At 44.7% G+C, this 22,517-nt stretch overlaps 1 protein-coding gene across 1 annotated transcript in view; it reads left to right on the top strand.

Annotated features, from left to right (window-relative positions):
* Positions 1–22,517, top strand: part of MGAT4B (alpha-1,3-mannosyl-glycoprotein 4-beta-N-acetylglucosaminyltransferase B) — a 992,488-nt gene that overhangs the window by 945,118 nt on the left and 24,853 nt on the right. Inside the window, exons 13-14 of the mRNA XM_073621056.1 lie at positions 14,673–14,760; positions 19,752–19,864. Coding sequence (XP_073477157.1) covers positions 14,673–14,760; positions 19,752–19,864 — 201 coding nt within the window. The remainder of the gene's footprint in view (positions 1–14,672; positions 14,761–19,751; positions 19,865–22,517) is intronic.

The following is a 22,517-nucleotide window of genomic DNA, read 5'->3' as shown; positions in this document are numbered from 1 at the left end:
TCAGTATTACATTACATATCCCTGTATATTGCGGTCATTCAGGTGATTATCTAATAGTTTCTTGAAGCTATCAATGCTCCCCGCTGAGACCACCGCCTGTGGAAGGGAATTCCACATCCTTGCCGCTCTTACAGTAAAGAACCCTCTACGTAGTTTAAGGTTAAACCTCTTTTCTTCTAATTGTAATGAGTGGCCACGAGTCTTATTAAACTCTCTTCTGCGAAAAAGTTTCATCCCTATTGTGGGGTCACCAGTACAGTATTTGTAAATTGAAACCATATCCCCTCTCAAGCGTCTCTTCTCCAGAGAGAATAAGTTCAGTGCTCGCAACCTTTCCTCATAACTAAGATCCTCCAGACCCTTTATTAGCTTTGTTGCCCTTCTTTGTACTCGCTCCATTTCCAGTACGTCCCTCCTGAGGACTGGTGCCCAGAACTGGACAGCATACTCCAGGTGCGGCCGGACCAGAGTCTTGTAGAGCGGGAGAATTATCGTTTTATCTCTGCAGTTGATCCCCCTTTTAATGCATGCCAATATTCTGTTTGCTTTATTAGCAGCAGCTTGGCATTGCATGCCATTGCTGAGCCTATCATCCACTAGGACTCCCAAGTCCTTTTCCATCCTAGATTCCCCCAGACGTTCTCCCCCCAGTGTATAGATTGCATTCATATTTTTGCCACCCAAATGCATTATTTTACATTTTTCTACATTGAACCTCATTTGCCATGTAGTCGCCCACCCCATTAATTTGTTCAGGTCTTTTTGCAAGATTTCCACATCCTGCGGAGAAGTTATTGCCCTGCTTAGCTTAGTATCGTCTGCAAATACAGAGATGGAACTGTTTATCCCATCCTCCAGGTCGTTTATGAACAAATTAAATAGGATTGGTCCCAGAACAGAACCCTGGGGGACCCCACTACCCACCCCTGACCATTCTGAGTACTCCCCATTTATCACCACCCTCTGAACACGCCCTTGTAGCCAGTTTTCAATCCATGTACTCACCCTATGGTCCATGCCAACGCACCTTATTTTGTACAGTAAACGTTTATGGGGAACTGTGTCAAATGCTTTTGCAAAATCCAGATACACCACGTCTACGGGCCTTCCTTTATCTAGATGGCAACTCACCTCCTCATAGAAGGTTAATAGATTGGTTTGGCAAGAACGATTCTTCATGAATCCATGCTGATTACTGCTAATGATATCATTCTTATTACTAAAATCTTGTATATAGTCCCTTATCATCCCCTCCAAGAGTTTACATACTATTGATGTTAGGCTAACTGGTCTGTAATTCCCAGGGATGTTTTTTGGGCCCTTTTTAAATATTGGTGCTACATTGGCTTTTCTCCAATCAGCTGGTACCATTCCAGTCAATAGACTGTCTGTAAAAATTAGGAACAACGGTCTGGCAATCACCTGACTGAGTTCCCTAAGTACCCTCGGATGCAAGCCATCTGGTCCCGGTGATTTATTAATGTTAAGTTTCTCAAGTCTAATTTTAATTCCGTCCTCTGTTAACCATGTAGGTGCTTCCTGTGTTGTGTCATGAGGATAAACACTGCAGTTTTGGTTACTGAAGCCCCCGATTCACTCGTGAAGACTGAGGAGAAGAATAAATTCAATACCTCTGCCATCTCCCCATCCTTTGTAACCAGATGTCCTTCCTCATTCTTTATGGGGCCAATATGGTCTGTCCTCCCTTTTTTACTGTTTACATACTTAAAGAATTTCTTGGGATTTTTTTTGCTCTCCTCCGCTATGTGTCTTTCATGTTCTATCTTAGCCATCCTAATTGCACCCTTACATTTCTTATTGCATTCTTTATAAATTCTGAATGCTGTGGATGATCCCTCAACCTTGTATTTTTTGAAGGCCTTCTCCTTTGCTTTTATATGCATTTTTACATTGGAGTTAAGCCATCCAGGATGTTTGTTCGCTCTTTTAAATTTATTACCCAATGGGATACATTGGCTAATGCCCTTATTTAATATGCTCTTAAAGCAAACCCATCTCTCCTCCGTATTCTTTGTTCCTAATATTTTATCCCAATTTATGCCTTTTAGCAAGGTTTGTAGTTTAGGGAAGTTGGCTCTTTTGAAATTCAGTGTCTTTGTGTTGCCTTCATGTCTCCTATTTGTGTGATTTATACTGAAACTTATTGACCTGTGATCGCTGTTACCTAAATTGCCCCTTATTTCCACATCTGTTATCAGGTCTGTATTGTTGGTAATCAGTAGATCTAGTAATGTTTTATTTCTAGTTGGTGCGTCTACCATCTGACCCATAAAATTGTCCTGCAAGACATTAAGGAACTGGCGAGCCTTAAATGAATGCGCGGTTCCCTCCGCCCAGTCTATGTCTGGATAATTAAAATCCCCCATTATGATAACACTTCCCATCCTTGCTGCTAATCCAATTTGTGATAGGAGATCCGTCTCCACTTCCTCCCTCAGGTTAGGGGGCCTATAGCATACTCCCAGTATTATTTTCCCCTTAGCTTCATCCCTTTGGAGCTCTACCCATAAAGATTCCACCTCCTGCCTAGCCCCCTCAGTGATGTCATCTCTCACATTCACTTGTACATTATTCTTGATATATAGGCATACCCCTCCCCCTTTTTTACCCTCTCTATCCTTGCGGTATAGTGTATACCCTTGAATGTTTGCCAGCCAATCATGAGAGCTGTTGAACCAGGTCTCTGAAATTCCCACAAAATCCAAATCCTCCTTGTACAACAGTATCTCTAGTTCACCCATCTTGTCCGCCAGGCTCCTGGCATTGGTGAACATGCCACATAGTTTAGACCGGTCGCATATTGTCCTCGTATTGGGTGTTTCAAGATTGCAACTTGGACTTGCTACTATACTCACCTTGTGTTTTTGTGCTTTGGTTAACCTACCACTAATGCCCCCAATACTACCCTCTGGAATATCTTCCGCACTGGCTATCACTGTCTCTGGACCCTCCCCCCCATCGCCTAGTTTAAAAACCCCTCTAACTTTTTGGCCATCTTCATTCCCAGCAGATCTGCACCCTCCTCATTTAGGTGCAGTCCGTCCCTTCTATAGTACCGGTTACCGACTGAGAAGTCGGCCCAGTCCTCCAGGAACCCAAACCCCTCCTTACTACACCGGAGATGTCAGGGTAGATCCGGATCATCGCACCGTCAAAGTCAATCGGGCCGCGTTCCCATGCCAGGCGCAGGATCTCTTCTTTTATGTTAAAGAAATGCACCCTACAAAGAACATCTCGTGGTAGGTCCACAGCGTCGGGATCCTGGGACGCTGCGGGAGGCGCTCTGGGTCCTGGGATACGGTTGACCCTATCCAGCTCCAGCTCTGTAGCCGGCGGTTTTCCGAGAACCCGGTTCAGGATAGCTACCACCGTTGCGCGCAGGTCGGAACCCATGGTGGCTTCAGGGATGCCGCGGAGGCGCAAATTGTTGCGTCTGCTCCTGTTCTCGCCGTCATCTATCTTTAGTTGTATCTCCACAAGATGGCGGCGATAGCCACGCTGCTCCTGCTCCATAGAGGCGATGCGGGCGTCAGAAGTGGATGTGGAGGATTCCAAAACAGTGACCCTCTCTTCCACTGTATCCACTTGTTGGCGCAAGTCATGTAGTTCCCTGGAGAGTGCATTAACTATGGATGTCGCCATTTCCTGTAGGTCTTGCCTTGTGGGCAGACCTGCCACAATGTCTCTGAAGGAGCCCTCAGCATTATTGCCTGTCTCCCCTGCATGACCGCAACTGAGTTGTGTGTCTGTGCTTGGAATTATAGGGGATAGTATGGGGGAGGCTGACTTGTCATCCTGAGCTGCTCGGTCGCCTCCAGCGTTAGGTCCCGTCTGAGTGATCTTCTTAGATGAAGCGGCGGCACTCGTCGGGAGGACTCGCGGCGGCGCCATCTTGGCCAGGGCAGCGGGGGAGGAAACAGCGTGTTGCCTCAGGAAATAGTGGGTAATTTCCGAACCCTTCTGTGCCCCCAAGTCCAGCAGGTGTTTGCGGTCCCCTGGCATGAATTCCGGCTCTCCCTGTCAGCGTTATCTGCTCTTTCTCAGGGCTTCCCTGCACAGAGCTCCGAGGTGTGCGTCCTCACTCTGCCATCGCTCGGCCACGCCCCCCCACCAGCAGTTGTTCCCGGGGGAATGGTCTCTTCACCCCGACATCTTCCTGGCTATATGCCAAAAATGGGGGACCCCGGACGTAGATCTGTTTGTATCCAGGTTCAACAACAAGATTCACAACTTTGTGTCAAGAACAAAGGATCCACTTGCATGTGGGACAAATGCTTTGGTGACTCCGTGGGATCAGTTCTCACTGATTTATGCATTCCCTCCTATTCTGCTGCTACCACAACTTCTTCGCAGGATCAAGCAGGAAAAGAAGTCGGTACTTCTGGTGGCCCATAAGATCTTGGTACGCAGAAATAGTAAAGATGGTGGTAGGGCCCCTATGGACCCTGCTATCGCAGGGACCAGTGCTCCATCCTACCTTACAAATGCTAAATTTAACGGTTTGGCTATTGAAACCCACATTCTGAAGAATCCTGGGCTTTCAGGCTCAGTAATTTCTACCTTGATTAATGCAAGGAAGCCAGCTTCCAGAGTCATTTATTATAGAGTCTGGAAGGCATATGTCTCCTGGTGTGAATCCAGGGGTTGGCATCCCAGAAAGTATGTCATAGGTAGCATCCTTGCTTTTCTGTAAATGGGGTTAGAAATGAAGCTGGCCTTGAGTACTATTAAGGGCCAGGTCTCGGCCTTGTTGGTATTGTTTGAATGTCTGCTTGCTTTGCATTCTTTGGTCCAAAGCTTTATACAGGGGGTAGCGCAGCTTAATCCACCGGTTAGAGCTCCCCTGAATCCTTGGGACTTGAATTTAGTTCTGTCGGCATTACAGAAACAGCCCTTTGAGCCGATACGACATATTCCCTTGGTCCTTTTGACAAGGAAGCTAATTTTTCTGGTAGCCATTTCTTCTGCAAGAAGGGTATCAGAATTGGCGGCTCTTTCTTGTAAAGAGCCATATTTAATTATTCATAAGGATAGAATAGTGTTGCGTCCTCATCCTAGCCTTCTACCGAAGGTGGTTTCAGGTTTTCATCTAAACCAGGATATTGTTCTGCCTTCATTTTTTCCAGATCCCTGTTCTACGGAAGAAAAGTCACTACATTCTCTGGATGTAGTGAGAGCGGTCAAAACCTATTTGGATGCGACTGCTCAGATTCGCAAAACGGATGTTTTGTTTGTGTTGCCTGAAAAAGGGCTGCCAGTGTAGAAATCTACTATTGCTAAGTGGATTTGACAGGTAATTGTTCAAGCTTATGGTTAGAAGAGGAAAGTTCCACCTTTTCAAATCAAAGCGCATACCACCAGGACTGTTAGTGCTTCATGGGCAGTGCATCATCAGGCCTCCATGGCTCAAATCTGCAAGGCCGCAACTTGGTCTTCAGTCCATACATTCACCAGATTCAAGTGGATGTGAGAAGGCATGAGGATATCGCTTTTGGGCGCAGTGTGCAGCAGGCAGCGGTACAAGGTCTGATTGCACCCTACTTTTGTTTGTGTCTCCCTCCCCTCAGATAGCATTGCTCTGGGACATCCCATTCAGTAAATACTGTGGCGCTGTGTCCCGTGATGTACGAAAAAGAAAATAGAATTTTTATAACAGCTTACTTGTAAAATCATTTTCTTCGAGTACATCACGGGACACAGAGGTTCCCCCCCTCTTCTAATGCACATATATTGCTTTGCTACAAAACTGAGGTACTCCCAGTAAGGGGAGGGGTTATATAGGGGGCTAAACTTCCTGTCTAGGGTGTGCCAGTGTCCATCACCTAGTGCTGCCTATATGGCCCATTTAGTAAATACTGGGGCTCTGTGTCCCGTGATGTACTCGAAGAAAAGGATTTTTCAGGTAAGCTGTTATAAAGTTCCTATTTCCCTCTTACCAAGGGTTTCTGCAGTTCAACATAGAATAGCAGCATTTTCAGTATGTAGCCTTTGGGCTAGCTACAGCACCCCAGGTGTTTACAAGAGTTCTGGCCCCACCTCTAGCCAGGTTAAGGGCACAGGACATAACAGTCTTGGCGTACCTAGATGATCTATTGCTAATAGACCAGTTAGCTCGTTTGGAGCAAAGCGTGCGCATTACAATCAAATACCTGAAAATTCTGTGTTGAATTCTCAAACTTGAGAAGTCTTCCTTAAAACCGCTGAAATAGGCTGGAGTACTTGGGTCTAATCATAGACACAGCCCAGAAAAAGGTGTTCTTGCCTCAGGCAAAGATCAACGCCATAAGAGAGCTGGTGCAGATGGTCAGGTCGAAAAGAGATCCCTCCATTCGCCTTTGCATGAGGTTGTTAGGAAAGATGCCTATCAGCAGTCTTCATTCCGGGAATAAAGAATTGGCAGGCAGACTACGTGAGTCGCCAGCAGTTGTTCCCGGGGGAGTGGTCCCTTCACCCCATAATCTTTCTGGCTATATACCAAAGATGGGGGATCCCGGACGTAGGTCTTATGGCGTCCAGGTTCAACATGTAGTTGGTCAACTTTATGTCAAGGACAAGTGATCCACTCGCATGCGAGACAGATGCGTGGTGACCCCATGGGGTCAGTTTTCACTGAGTTAGGATTTTTTCCCTATTCAGTTGCTGCCACGGCTTCTTTGCAGGATCAAGCTGGAAAGAAAGCTGGTAATTCTTGTAGCCCCAGCATGGCCTAGAAGGTCCTGGTATTTAGAAATTGTAAAGGTGGCGGTGGAGGATCCATGGTCCCTTCCACTACAGCCAGACCTACTCTCACAGGGGCCGATAGTCCATCCTACCTTACAAACTTTAAGTTTGACGGGTTGGCTATTTGAAGCCCACATTCTGAAGAGACGTATTCTCTCCGGGTCAGTGATTTCTACCTTCACTAATGAAGCCAGCTTCTAGAGTCATATATTATAGACTCTAGAGGGTTTATGTTTCCTGGTGTCATTCCAAGGGTTGGCACCCTCGGAAATATAACATAGGTAGAATTCTTGTTTTTTTCTACAAGTACAAATGAAGCTGGCCTTGAGTACTCTTAAGGGGCAAGGCTCGGCTTTATCGGTCTTATTTCATAGACCGCTTGCTTCGCATTCTTTGGTCCAGGGTTTTTTATACAAGGGGTAATATGGCTTATTCCGCCATTTAGACCACCCTTGAACCCTTGGGACCTGAACTTTTTTTGTTGGTATTGCAAAAACAGCCCTTTGAACCGTTACAGCATACTCCCTTGGTCCTTCTGACAAGGGAAATAGTGTTTCGGGTTGCTATACCCTCTGCAAAAGTGTATCAGAGTTGGTTGCTCTTTCCTGTAAAGAAGTCATATTTAATTATTAAGGTGGTTTTAGGTTTTCACCTAAACCAAGATATTGTCCTACCATTGTCTTTTTCTAAAACCAGATTCTAGGGTAGAGAACTCACTACATTATTTTGATGTAGTGAGAGCATTTAACGTCTATTAAAAGACGACTGATGTTTTATTATGCTACCAGAGGGTCCTAGGAAGGGACAGGCAGCGTCAAAATCAACTATTGCTAAGTGGATTCGGCAAATTATAATTCAGGCCTAATGGTTAAAAGGTAAAATTTCACCTTTTCATGTCAAAGTGCACTCTACTAGAGCGGTTAGTGCTTCTGGGGCAGTGCATCACAAGCCTCCATGGCTCAGATCTGCAAGGCCGCAACTTGGTCTGCAGTCCATACATTCACCAGATTTTATCAAGTGGATGTAAAAAAGGGCATGTGGATATTGCCTTTGCGCACAGTGTGCTGCAGGCAGCAGTATAGATCCTCAAGTCTGTTGGCGCCCTCCCCTCAAATAGCATTGCTATGGGACGTCCCACATAGTATTTACTATGGTGTCCCGTGATGTACGATAAAGAAAATAGGATTTTTATAACAGCTTACCTGTAAAATCCTTTTCTTGGAGTACATCACAGGACACAGAGGTCCCGCCCCTCTTCTTCTGGGGTATATGTATATGTATATTGCTTTGCTACAAAAACTGAGGTGTTCCCGGTATGGGAGGGGTTATATAGGGATGCAACTTCCTGTTTAGGGTGTGCCAGTGTCCATCACCTGAAGGTGGTCTATAACCCACATAGTAATTACTATAGTGCTCTGTGTCCCGTGATGTACTCCAAGAAAAGGATTTTACAGGTAAGCTGCTAAAAAAAATCCTGCTGTTTTTCTATATACCCTAATGTCTATATTTATATAAAGAGGATCCATGTACACACATAGGGGATTGGTATGCCCATCAATCTTACAAATATTGAATGGTTCTGTTTGTACTCTGTAAAGTGTATGCTGGCTCTAACTAAAACCAGTAAATAATATATAACTAGCTTCTATAGATTTTGATCCCATAATGAGGCACCGCTCCAAGCTACTGCGCTCATCCAGCTCAATGATCCATACCATCTGACAAGAGAAAACAGAGCCATGCACAAACTGTCAGCCACGTGAAACATATGCGGCTTCAGCTAGTCTCCTCCCATGCCACACCCCTCTAACACCTTTCACACTCTCATAGGTTTAATCGTAGAGGTCTCTGCGATTAAGCCCGTGAGAGGGTAAAGCTTGTTGGAAGGGCATGGAAAGGACTAGGTGTAGCCATTTTTTTTTCATGTTTCACGTGGCTGACAGTTTGTGCATGGCTCTGTTTTCTCTTGTCAGATCGTATAAATTCTGTATATGGCTAATGCTTTATCTGCAATGGTGATTTAGGTACCCCTGCCAGGCAGTATACTGCAACACTACGAGAGGCTTGAGACACACCCCTAACTTGCTGATTGGATAATAAAGGAGAAGCAAAACACTTAGGAAGCTATCTCTCAACTCTCCTTTCAAGCCAGTATGTTCACAGCTAGCACATCAGCACCACATGGTGGGCTGTTTCTTAAAATAGAATTCTAGGATCTACCTAACTAATCTTAAATCTGCCCCCCCCCCCTTTTTCTAACAGCTATACTAACTACCCTATAGAACACAGGTGGCAAACAAATGCGGCCTGCCAGGTCTTATCATGTGGCCCACACAGCAGCCTTCGGCCGCTACCTCTTTTTCTCTGCAGGTATCCAAGGCAACAAGGGAAAACATCCTCCTCAGTCCCATGAGCGGTGCGCGGCCAGTCTCCATGACAATAAGAGTAAGCATCTCCCCTCCGCTCTGTCTCCACCCCTGCCTCAGCTTTGCGTCCGCCGTCGCTCTGTCTCCGCCTCCGATGCTGCTCTGTCTCCGCCTCCACGGCCGCTCTGTCTCCACCTCCACAGCCACTCTGTCTCCACCACCACCGTCGCTCTTTCTCCACTTCCGCTCTCTTGCCTCCCCAGTCCCTACAGCGAGTGATTGCTGACAGCTCTGTTTTTTTTTTTTTTTCCATCCAGCGGGCTGCGTCCTGAGGGCAGGCTGTTTAAGCACTTGTGTTGTACAAGAGCTGGGCCAGGTAGGAAGGTAGGAGAGAGTGCAGATGTGAGGAAACTTGGGGGGGGGGGGGCCACGTGGAGGCAGATGTGTGCAGAGGTGGGGGATGGGAGAAGAGTGATGGGTGCAGAGGTCAGAACCAAGGAGGAGGGGTGGAAATGAGATGTTGCACACTGCATAGTACACTCCTGACCCCTCCACTCTGTACGTAGCACAATCCTGACCCCTGCACTCTACGTAGAGCAATCCTGACCTCTGTACGCAGTGCAGTCCTGACCCCTGCACTCTATGTAGCGCAATCCTGACCTCTGTACATAGCGCAATCCTAAAATCTGTACGTAGCGCAATCCTGACCCCTGCACTCTATACGTAGCGCAATCCTGACCCCTGCACTCTATACGTAGCGCAATCCTGACCCCTGCACTCTATACGTAGCGCAATCCTGATCCCTGCACTCTATACGTAGTGCAATCCTGATCCCTGCACTCTATACGTAGTGCAATCCTGACCCCTGCACTCTATACGTAGCGCAATCCTGACCCTGCACTCTATACGTAGCGCAATCCCGACCCCTGCACTCTATACGTAGCGCAATCCCGACCCCTGCACTCTATACATAGCGCAATCCTGACCCCTGCACTCTATACGTAGCGCCATCCTGACCCCTGCACTCTGTACGTAGCGCAATCCTGACCCCTGCACTCTGTACGTAGCACAATCCTGACCCCTGCACTCTGTACGTAGCGCAATCCTGACCCCTGCCCTCTGTACGTAGCGCAATCCTGACCCCTGCACTCTGTACGTAGCGCAATCCTGACCCCTGCACTCTGTATGTAGCGCAATCCTGACCCCTGCCCTACTGATACAACCGGCCCTTTCAGGGCAACCATCCTGTCGATGCGGCCCCCGATGAATTTGAGTTTGACACCCCTGCTGTAGAAGAAAGATGTATATGAGTACCTATTTCTGGTCACGTGATCAGCTTCCCTGTGCCACCTAACAGCCGCTTCAGGGAAGAGCAGGGAGCACTGACAATGGATAGCCTATGGGAGAAATAAACCGAAACTGCTTAGGAATGCCAGCCTTTGTCAGAGTACCCTCTCCTCTCCCCTGTAGACAGCACTGGCCGACACATGGAAGATCACGTGACTGGAACATATAGTTAGTATAGGTGCTAAAAGGTGGGTCGGAGCATTTTTAGAATTAGATAGATCGATCCTGTAATCCTACTTTAATAAATACATAACTTCATTAATGTGTTAGTATATCTACATGAAGTTCAGCTATAAGCCCTGGTTCACATCTGTGACTGCGTTTGGTCGGGCACAGCAGCCCATTCATTTAAATGGGTTGCTGTACCCACTGTAAATGCAGGCAAAAGGTCCCTGCACCTTTTCAGAAAACGCGGCCGCAGGGAAACTACATAGTGCAGTGTGGTTTCCAGTGCGTGGGGTGCCACGGGGATTAATGGTACCCCCACACATCTAAACTGCATCACATTTTTTCTGTGGGTGCAGGAAGGCGATTACACAGCTTTCCACAGCCCACACTAATGTAAATATAGCCTAAGGCTAGGTTCACACTATCCCGGTTTCCCCATTGCCACACTTATGCGTGCACATCAGCCAATCCAAAAGAATGGGCCGCTGTAACTATGAAAAAATTGCAGCCACAGGGAAATCACATAGTGCTTTGCGGTTCCCAGCTTTGGTTTACAGTGCGTGGGGTTACCATTAGAATTAATGGCATCTGCTAAACAGTAGCACGTTTTTTGCTGCAGGTGTGATTTTACATGCAGTCCTGCACCTGCTCATATGTGAACCTAGCCTAATATATATTTACTGAGCCGAATGACAATGAAGATGAATATACAAACAGCCACAAGAAGCATTTCTACATAAACTTATTTTTTATATAATGGCAGTGATGATAAGTGTTAAGTGATACACAAAATGGAAACCATTAAACAGTTTCCAAAGACCAAGATACCGGTAAGTACTCATTAATATGACTTGTGATTTTAGCCCCTGCAGCATAATTAAATTGCTGTCTTTCAAGCATATCACTATAAATACAGCAGCTGATGTTCCCAGTACAGCCTGTTATCCTGTATTTGCCTTGATTCTTCTCTTGATTCTTCTGTATGAAGTGCTGTGTCCTAAGGGCACTGGTCTTTACACAAGTCTTTTTGCACAACATTTCACTTACACCAGGTTATTTTACACTGTTTCACACTGGTGGCTAAATGTTGGAACAGTAGAGTTATCCTTCTGAACACATTAGAAATGTTGGATGACATTTCATAAATATGAAAACCTTGCTGTGGCACAAAAACTTATTCCACAGACAGCCAGACAACTAGTATTCTGGGGAGGTCAGCAATGGCAGTATCCAGAGATACGATAGAACTCTTAATGGGTGGGTGCTCAGACATAAAAATGGGGTACCCCTTTTACTGTCCATTTGAACTAGACCTTCTAAATATACCATAAATGCTATACTGCAACATGCCACCATAGTGTGCGCCCCAAACAAACACAGCACCATGCACCTATGGAATGTAATACTGGCCTCAGAGCTCCTACTTGTGGCTCAGGGGGATCTTTATCTCTTTATTCTTCCTAGGCTCTTTTTGACAAGATGATAAGCCCACTTCTTCCAATTTACTTGCCTATGCTTTTCTCAAGCTTCCAACTTGCTTAACCACTTCAATACCATTTTTATCATTTTGTTCCCACAAACAGAGCTTTCTTTTGGTGGTATTTGATCACCTCTGTGGTTTTTATTTTTTGCTAAACAAATAAAAAAAAAAATGGCAATTTTGGAAAAAAAAAGTTTTTCTTTTGTTTCTTATAAAATTTTGTAAAAAAGTAAGTTTTCTCCTTCACTGATAAGCTGCACTGATAAGGCGGCACCGATGAGGTGGCACTGATGAGGTGGCACTGATATGCAGCACTGATGGGCATTGATAGGCGGCACTGGTGGGCACTGATAGGCAACACTGATGGGCACTGAAAGGCTGCACCGATGGGTACTTATGGGTGGCAGTGATAGGTGGCACTACTGGGCACTTATGACTGGCACTGATTGCACTGATAGGCATCATTGATGGCACTGGCAGACATTATTAGTGGGAACTGATTGGCAGCTGCCTGGGCACTGATTGGCATGTCCCTGGTGGTCTAGGGTGGCATACCTGGTGGGCATCCTTTATGGCCATCCCTGGTGGTCCTGGCGGCATCCCTGGTGGTCCTGGGTGGGCATCCGCAGGGGGGCTGCGCTAATAAACAATCAGCACAGACCCCCCCTGTCAGGAGAGCAGCCGATTCGCTCTCCTATCCTCGCGTCTGCCAGATGCGACTGAGGAAAAGCCGATAAACGGCTCTTCCTATTTACATCGTGATCAGCTGTGATTGGACACGGCTGATCATGTGGTAAAGAGCCTCCGTCAGAGGCTCTTTACCGAGATCGGTGATGCGGTGTTTCAGACTGACACCACCGATCGCGGCTTATCCTGCTGGACATCATATGACACCCAGTCAGGATAACTGAACCACTTCCCGTCTTTAGGTAAAAACAAAGTTGAACCACGGTAAGGGGGTGATTTAAAAAGAGGCAGCCATCCTCAGAGTGTGTCCAGCAACTCTGCAAAACATATAAAAGAAACAGGGGGAGGCGCCTCTCTAAGTGTAGTATTATAAACAGTATCATTTATTGCACAAGATTAAAAACACTTACAAGATATAAGTGGGAGTCATGCTAGTCATAAGTATGTAGTCCTGGCAGTTCTACTGAGTCCCACAGGCTCCTCGCGCGATCCAGGTAGCTGGGAAAGGTTCTGGTGTGATGTTGTGCTGAATAGCTGTACATTCAGGAAAACCAGGAAATAGTCAGCTCCATGCTGTCCAGCTTGAGCCAGAAGAGGAAATTATGTCACCAGCAGGGGGCGAGAGGAAGGGGTCAGGACTGTCTCTGTGGAATGAAAGGCTACGTGCTCAGAGCTCACAGCTCCTTCTACTGGCCTCAAAAGGAGCTGTGAACTCCGAGCGCGTAGCCTTTCATTCCACAGAGACAGTCCTGACCCCTTCCTCCCGCGCGAGGAGCCTGTGGGATGCAGTAGAACTGCCAGGACTATATACTTATGACGAGCATGACTCCCACTTATATCTATCTTGTAAGTGATTTTAATCTTGTGCAATAAATTATACTATTTTAATACTACACTTAGAGAGGCGCCCCCCCCCCCCCCCTTGTTTCTTTTATGTATCGTTTTGCTGTAGGCCGGGCAGGAAGTGGTTAAAGTAGTTCCCTCGACTTAAAGAGATTGTAAGGCCTCATGTACACTGTTGCTGGTAAACTGAGTTTTAAGAGCAGTTGGGTTTTTTTTTCACCCACCCCTGAATTCTCCTCTGTTATCTCATTAGTACACGTACACAGGGTCGTTTCTAGGCAGTTTCTTTTGGAACACAAAAAAATGTGTTCAAGACGGATGTTCAGAGGCATTTGAAACGCTAAATGCCTAAACCTCAGACATTAAATATGAACAAACCATATCCTTCTATAGTGTACTTGTCTCAGTCTAGACCACTCAGTGTCATTTCTGTCTGCTGTTTTGTTCCTCTGCTATCAGCATGAATCCATTGTGACAGGTTTTCCTGACACTAAGGGACAACAAGATAACCAGGAATGTACCTCCAGTACACAGTCTGTGATTGACAGCCACAGCTCTGTTGTGTGCTCGGGGGTGGGGGGGGATTCCCTTCTGTCCAATCAGCTTTCAGGGCTCTTCTCACTGAGATCTGCAGAGTGTAACTTCAGCTCCCTGCCCCTGCTTTCTGGAAGCTCAGATAAGCTGTACAAGTTCTGGAATTTGAATGGGTCTAGAGGAGAGTGGGCTGCAGATAAACAGGTACAACGTATATAGGAGGATTTGTTTCATCTCTGTGTATCACTACTTACTACTTCACTGGCTATATGTGACGGTTTACAACCACTTTAAAACATTTCCAAGGCTTTCCATAATCTCTCATTATAGCACAGCCTGTTGTTGCTGCTTCCCATACTGGTGTTGGGGAAAGAAAGTATTTAGCCAGAACTTCATCTACCTAATAATGGCACCTTGAGTTGGGCGGTTATGTATGTCTATAGATTTTGAGTCCCTGCTGTCTATTCTAAGATCATCTTTTTTATTTTTCTTTATTCCCATTTTAGAGCCTCCAGTCTGACAAAGAAGCTTTACACGAAGGTAGGGGTAAGCCATCTAAATATCACAGAACACCCGATGGATACTTTCAAATAGGTGAGCAACTGGCAAATTCCTCTCTATTAGTAATTCAGTTTGTGAGTTAACAGACTTGCTCTGGGCAAGTAAGTGCATGTGTGTCATATTATATGAAGTAAGTTTATTTTGATGGATTGTTTGTAGTTTTTATTTAGCCCGCACTCATAACAGTAAATCTAACATTGTGATTTGAAACCTTTTGACTGCTGAGACCAGTGGGACAGTGCAACTTGTTAGTGTTCTTGGGTCCAGGTAAATGTAGGTTACTTTAGGTGCAGGGACAGAAATCCATGTATGGGCTGGCTGGTTGTGCACAAGTCAATCGATCTATCTATGGATCAATTTGTATATAACCAGCCTGCCAGGTTTTTCCCAATCAGTGCCACTGACTATAACTGACAACACCAATCCTTTGTGCTCTGAGGACGGGGTAGGCTCCCTGCCATCAGAATACAATACTTCAGCAGGTGTTTACTCCCCTATCCACCTCAAATGTGTGGATGGAGAAATTTGGTCATTTTTTTTATTCAACCTACCGGTTGAATAAAAAAAAAAAAGAATCATATATGGCCAGCGTTAGTGGTAGGAAAAGAAAAGATACTTAATCTAAAATGACTAATAAAAGAAATTTAGTTTGTTCTTGGTTTTCATATACAGTGCATCCGGAAAGTATTCACAACGCTTCACTTTTTTCACATTTTATGTTATAACTTACAGCTTTATTCCAAAAAGGATTAAATTAATTATTTTCCTCAAAATTCTACAAACAATACCCCATAATGACAACGTGAAAGAAGTTTGTTTGAAACCTTTGCAAATATATTAAAAATAAAAAACTAAAAAAAATCACATGTACATAAGTATTCACAGCCTTTGCTCAATACTTTGGTGAAGCACCTTTGGTACCAATTACAGCCTTTTTGAGTATGATGCTACAACCTTGGCACACCTATTTTTTGTCAGTTTCTTCCATTCTTCTTTGAAGGACCTCTCAAGCTCCATCAGGTTGGATGGGGAACATCGGTGAACAGCCAGAAAAGTATTGTGGGGGCGGGACTTTGAGTGAAGCACAGGGATGCAGTAAAGAAATTAATTAAAGAATGGTTTGTTTATTGAGTCATTTTTTTAGGACATAGATTGGGAGTTCATTGTGTGTAGTAATACATTGTATTCAAAATAAGTCATCACATATAAATACATTGTCCAACCAGATTATAAAACAGTATTTTACAGATACACAGGTCACATAATAACATGATTAATTGTATTGTAGAAATACTCATAAAAGTAGCTTGCGCATTAAAGCGTCAATGAAAATTTAGTAAAGGTAAGGTAAGTAGGAAAAATAATATTAAAAACAAGCATTTTGACTCTCATAGAAAAGGTAAGGCAGTATTTTACAGTTGCACGGGTCACATAAAAGCGTGATTGATTGTAGTGTAGGTAATACTGAAATCAGTAAAAGGATGCATTAAAGCATCACATTGGGGAAAAAAGAAAAAGTACTTGGTAGAAAAGAACGGCCGTGATGGATTCATGAATGGATGGTAGTAACGGCAGTTGTTAGCTCTACGCGTTTCTGGACCTTTAAGTCACTCGTCAGGAGCAAGACCGTGATAGTTCATCTATAAATGAAAAATATATAATAAGGACGTTGTGTTAATCTGGAAGAAGGGTTGGCAAATGCAGGGAGTGTGAAAAAGCCCCCTCACACCCATGCATTTGTCCAAAGTACTTACATGCATGTGGTTGCGCAGAGGGGAAAACACAACCGTGCGAATCGACCCGGCCAGAAATGCCAATCCCAGAGCTGAGGGGACCTGTCCAGGCGGCGTACAGCCAACAGCGGCAGCATCCCTAATTAGTGAAGGTGGAGATATGAGGAAAGAATGTGGATAATGGGAGAAAAGGAAAAGAGGGGAGAAGGTCCCATAGGGGGACTAGCTGGATGGAGGGGGGCTGGTAAAAATGGTGCATAGGAAATGAAGGGAGTGCGGTAAGTGAAAAAGTGATGTGATAACACAGAATGACGGGGTGAGAAGCAGGGTGAAGTAAAAGGGTAAAGTGCTGAAGGGAGGCAAGGAAGGAAAAAATAGAAAAAGAAAAGGAAGGCAGAGAGAAAAAAGAGGGGGGGGGAAGAAAGGGGGGGAACAGTAATAGAACATGGATGTGAGATAAGTGTTACCTGGTGTGGATTCGGTTGGACAAGAGAGCCTAGAGGAAGGTGATGTAGTGAGGAAGAGAGTGTGGGGAAGGCAGGTGCAGATCACAATTAGGGGGGAAGCCCCAGCCGGGAGAGCCGTCCTAGACAGCCCCCAACGTCATGCAATGACAGAGCGGGGAGCGGGGGACACACAGGTTGTCTGGCCGCCAACCCCAGCGTGACCAGTCCCAACCAGATAATCCCGCAGCTGTGATGGTAAAGCCGCCAGCTGATTTATAGGCGTCTAAAGAGGCGCCAGACAGCTGACATGCGAGGCATGACGCTGACGAGCAGTGGGGGAAACCCCACCCACCCAATGTGAGAGGGGGCGGGGGGGAAGCCCACAGTGTTCGTCACAGCTCCAGGACAGAGGTGGCACAGGAAGATAGATGCAGCGGCCGGTGACCTCTGTGCGCAGTCACAATGCAAAGATAAGGCTGCAAAATTAAGAATGTAAATGGGGAGGGATTAACAGAGAAGTGTAACTATAAAGTTGGCAGTACACATGATGTGTGCAAGGGAACACTCCCACTGCACAGAGAAAATAGAGAATGAATAGGGGAATACTATGAGCAGCTGAGGAGCAGCCATAGCAAATATTCAAAATGTAAATTATAAGTGCAGTTGTGTGCTTCCATCCCTATAGGTTGAACAAAGGAGTGGAAAGGGTGGGACTTTGTATGAGAATGGGGGGCCGTATAGATCCCATCCTCCATCCCATTTGTTATAACAGAAAAGTATTGTGGGGGCGGGACTTTGAGTGAAGCACACGGATGCAGTAAAGAAATGAATTAAAGAATGGTTGGTGTTCGGTGAACAGCCATTTTCAGATCTCTCCACAGATGTTCAATCGGGTTCAAGTCTGGGCTCTGGCTGAGCCACTCAAGGACATTCACAGAGTTGTCCCATAGCCACTCCTTTGTTGTCTTGGCCATGTGCTGAGGGTCGTTGTCTTGTTGGAAGATGAACCTTCACCCCAGTCTGAGGTCCAGAGCGATCTGGAGCAGGTTTTCATCAAGGATGTCTCTGTACATTGCTGCATTCATCTTTCCCTCGATACTGACTAGTCTCCCAGTTCCTGCCACTGTAAAACATCCCCACAGTATGATGCTGCCACCACCATGCTTCACTGTATGGATGGTATTGGCCAGGTGATGAGCAGTACCTGGTTTCCTCCAGACATGACACTTGCCATTCAGACCAAAGAGTTCAATCTTTGTTTCATCAGACCAGAGAATTTTGTTTCTCATGGTCTGAGAGTCCTTCGGGTGCCTTTTGGCAAACTCCAGGTGGGCTGTCATGTGCCTTTTACTGAGGAGTGGCTTCCATCTGGCCACTCTATCATATGGGCCTGATTGGTGGAGTGCTGAGAGATGGTTGTTCTTCTCAAAGGTTCTCCTCTCTTCACAGAGGAACGCTGGAGCTCTGTCAGAGTGCCCATCAGTTTCTTGGTCACCTCCTTGACTAAGGCCCTTCTCCCCTGTTCGCTCATTTTGGCCAGGCGGCCCACTCTAGGAAGAGTCCTAGTGGTTCCAAACTGCTTCCATTTACGGATAATAGAGTCCACTGTGCTCATTGGGACCTTCAATGCTGCAGACATTTTTCTGTACCCTTCCCCAGATCTGTGCCTCAATACAATCCTGTCTCGGAGGTCTACAGACAATTCCTTGGACTTCATGGCTTGGTTTGTGCTCTGACATGCCACTGTTAACTGTGGGACCCTATATAGACAGGTGTGTACCTTTCCAAATCATGTCCAATCAACTGAATTTACCACAGGTGGACTCCTATTAAGTTGTAGAAACATCTCAAGGATGATCAGTGGAAACCGGATGCACCTGAGTTCATTTTTGAGTGTCATGGCAAAGGCTGTAAATACTTATGTACATCATTTTTTATTTTTAATAAATTTGCAAAGATTTCAAACTTCTTTCGCATTGTCATTATGGGCTATTGTTTGTAGAATTTTGAGGAAAATAATGAATTTTATTGATTTTATAATAAGGCTGTAACATAAAATGTTGAAAAAGTGCAGGGCTGTGAATACTTTATGGATGTGCTGTAAAACGAAATGGTGTCATTTTTATGTAAACTAATCTAAAACCACTTATAACATTATTTACTTTTCAGGGACCCATTTGTTGTTATCCCTGATGCCCAACGTGCAGCCCGAGGGCCAAATGTGGTCTTTGGTGTTTGAAACGTGGCCCTCTGGCCCCAGCAATCAGTAGTAGGAGCATTGAGTCGTTTAAGGACCCTAAATAAAAGTAGTCACTAATAGTTGACTCCTACTAACTTCATTCTGCAACCTCTCCTGTAGAACAGTTTTTAAACATATCCTCTAGTAAGTCTTCAGTCTATGACAGTCTTCTGTAGTTTTACATGTAATGAATATTATACATGGCTCTTTGGAGGTCAGGTAGTGCAATTGTACCCCTTTACCTTGTAAGTTGACCACTGTTCTATAGCCTTAGGACCCACCTTTCTTGCATATAGTCAGCTCTGCCCTACATACCCTGAATTTAGAAATGCAAAAAAAGCTTTTCCACCTTTTAGTTTTGTAGATGGTGCCACCAGCCCACTGGCACTGTAAATTGGTTGTGAGCTAGGTGAAGGTGTGGTAGAGGGGATGCTCATTTACAGAGAGTGATAGCATGAATATGTAAATCTTAAAGGAACTGGCACCTAAGTTGTTTACAATGTAGGAACCCCAATTTATCTCAATGAGCTTAATAATTTCAGGCACATTTTGTTTTACGATCTGCTTGTTCTGTTAATGCAATGTTAATCATGTGTTACTTTTTAGGTTCATTTAACAAGGGCATAGCAGAAGGAGAAGTGGAACCTTCTTTTGGACCACTTGAAGCACTACGCCTTTCCATTCAGACGGATTCTCCTGTATGGGTTATTTTGAGTGAGGTATGTAGTATTTACTTGAACACAAGTGCAAGCGCGAAGCCGGGTTCACACATATGCGGCCATGATTTCGTGCCTGGGGTCCAGTGCGCCTCGGTTCACTGGTTCAGGTGCAAATCAGGCCTGATTTTTTGCCTGAATTCACACCTGAATCTGACCCAAAGATACATAGGACCCTTTTTTAAATTGGGACCATGGCCACCCTGGGCCTGTGTGAACCGGCTCCATTAAAAGCTGGTCACACTCACCTGTCATGCGAATTGGATGCGGACAAGTCCGCATCCAATTCGCATATGCGTGAACCCAGTCTGAAACTTTGTCTTTGTCATTTTGAGACAGTGTCCAATGCTGCTGTTGCCAATGCAGTCTGCTTAAAAGAGAACTCAGGGTTTTCTTGGCACTTTAAACAATTTATTTGGCATAGCTTGGACCAAACTAATTATTTACTGGCAGCTGCTTAACCTATAATATACTGTAGCAGCTGGTACCACATACGATATGAGGTGCTGTGTGTCCGCAGCAGTACCAAAGACTTTTATAGAATGAGTCAGTCATACTGCAGGTCCGTTATTGCTGAGGTGGAGATTGTGATGCCTTCTGCCCACAGCTCCACCTCAGCCAATTAGAGGAAGCTTTGTATTCTGTATTTTATTGTATGAAAAAAATACAAGGCCTCTCCTAAATGGAAGAGATGTAGTACGATTGACTCTCTATATCCAGCAGTAAAGGGGAAGTCTTTGGTACTGCTGGCAGAACACTGGCCACTTACTATACATAGCACAAGCTACTACAGTATATTAACATACCCAAAAAGACTTGCAGCTGTAATTGCAGTGAAAGGTGGTTCTACAAAGTATTGACTCAGGGAGGGTAAATACAAATGCACGCCACACTTTTCACATAGTTATTTGTAAAACATTTTGAAAGCCATTTATCATTTTCCTTCTACTTCACAATTATGTGCCACTTTGTGTTGGTCTATCACATATAAATAGGGGTATGAATACTTTTTCAAGGCACTGTATTGAAGCTGCCATTGCATATTTACTCTGACATAATTTCTCATGCTCTGATCCTTATTCTTGCTTCATTATTTATGGAGGCACTGGGCTACTTGGCAGATGTAACTTTGCTGATTGCATGCTTGTTCCTGATCAGTGACTTACTAGATAGTACAGCAAAAATGAGAGTGACATGTTGGCAGTGGCGGCCCCCTATCCATGCGTCCCGCCCCCTAATCTACATGTGGGGCGCTGGACACATGGCTTCCAATTGGGGTTTTTTTTTTTTTTAGTGGGTGATTAGAGCTAGAGGAATTAGAATAGGCTTCAAAAAAGGGTGGGCCCAAGCCCACCCAGTTGTGTGACAAGAGCGAATAAATATTCACTCTTGTCACACTGGTTCTCCTCCCAGTCAATCAGAAAGCAGATATTGAGACCCGTTTTTCGATTGGCCGAAAGGAGCAGTGATCCTATTATCCAAGGCGGAGGGAGGAGACACACGGCCGCAGTAATGCCCAGGAGGAGACGCAGGGGAATCCTTCGCCTGGGGGGCAGTGTTGTCCGTGCCATAGATGGGGTAAGTGGGCAGCTGGTAAACGACCGGAGGAGGGGGGGGGGGCGTGGGTGCATTGTTTGCCTCCCCCCCCAAAAAAAGAAGTATACCACCAGCCGCCACTGCATGTTAGTAATGACAGTTTCCATAATTTTACATTTGCAGGCTAAGGTATTCAGAAGCTGATTTTCCAGTCTGGGCTGCATGTTAGCAGCTTTAATTATAAAATATTTAAATTTAATTATAAAAAAATATATAATATAATATTAAACAGAAATATAATACTGCTGGTGTTTCTACCTTTGTGATTTTAAAACCAGTGGTGCACCGAAGCCGAACATTTAGGATGCACGTGGCCGAAAACTGAAACTGAAATGGACAGTTTAAAAAATATATATATATTTATATATAATTGTATTATATTTAATTTTTATATTGAAAGCTTTTGTGTAACAAAAAAAAATGTGCAAGAAAAGCTCAAGAAAAATGCATCCCTTTAAATTCTATGTATGTCTTCACACTGGTCCATTGGGCTTCTGTGGTGTAATGCACCTCCCCATTAAAATGCATTGAAAACGTGGCAAAAACGCATCCGTGTTGCGTCTTTGAAGCAGTTTTTGAGTCACATGACCTATGAAAATCGCAGCAAAATGTGTTTTTCAGTGGCCATTGTGATAACACTATTTTTGGACGATATTTTTTGTCGGCCGATATATCGCTGCATCCCTATTTAAGACCCCATGCTCAGAATCAGTCAGAGGCTTTTACCCATTAGTGAACATACTGTAGCTACACTGGGTAAAAATCACATCATGAATTCTTTGAGCACGATGCATTACAAATCCAAAGATGAAGCTGTCCATGCAAAGTTTTCATTGTGCACATCATTATTTTACAACTTTTATTCATTATTTGCATGCAGATTTTTTTTTTATTATTTACACCTGTGAATGGAAGCAAAAAAAACTCTTAAAATGTAATTTAAAGCAAATACATCTAAATGTAATAAAATAAAAGAAATATGTGGTGCTAACTAGAATGTAAAAGTAAATCAAATATCACAAAAATAATGTGACTAAATTGTGTAGCTAATGACAATTCT

Source organism: Aquarana catesbeiana, linkage group LG03 (genome assembly GCF_042186555.1).
Source record: "Aquarana catesbeiana isolate 2022-GZ linkage group LG03, ASM4218655v1, whole genome shotgun sequence".
In the NCBI taxonomy this organism is placed as follows: Eukaryota; Metazoa; Chordata; class Amphibia; order Anura; family Ranidae; genus Aquarana; species Aquarana catesbeiana.
Note: the sequence above shows the minus strand (reverse complement) of the source record. Positions and strands in the feature narration are given on the sequence as shown.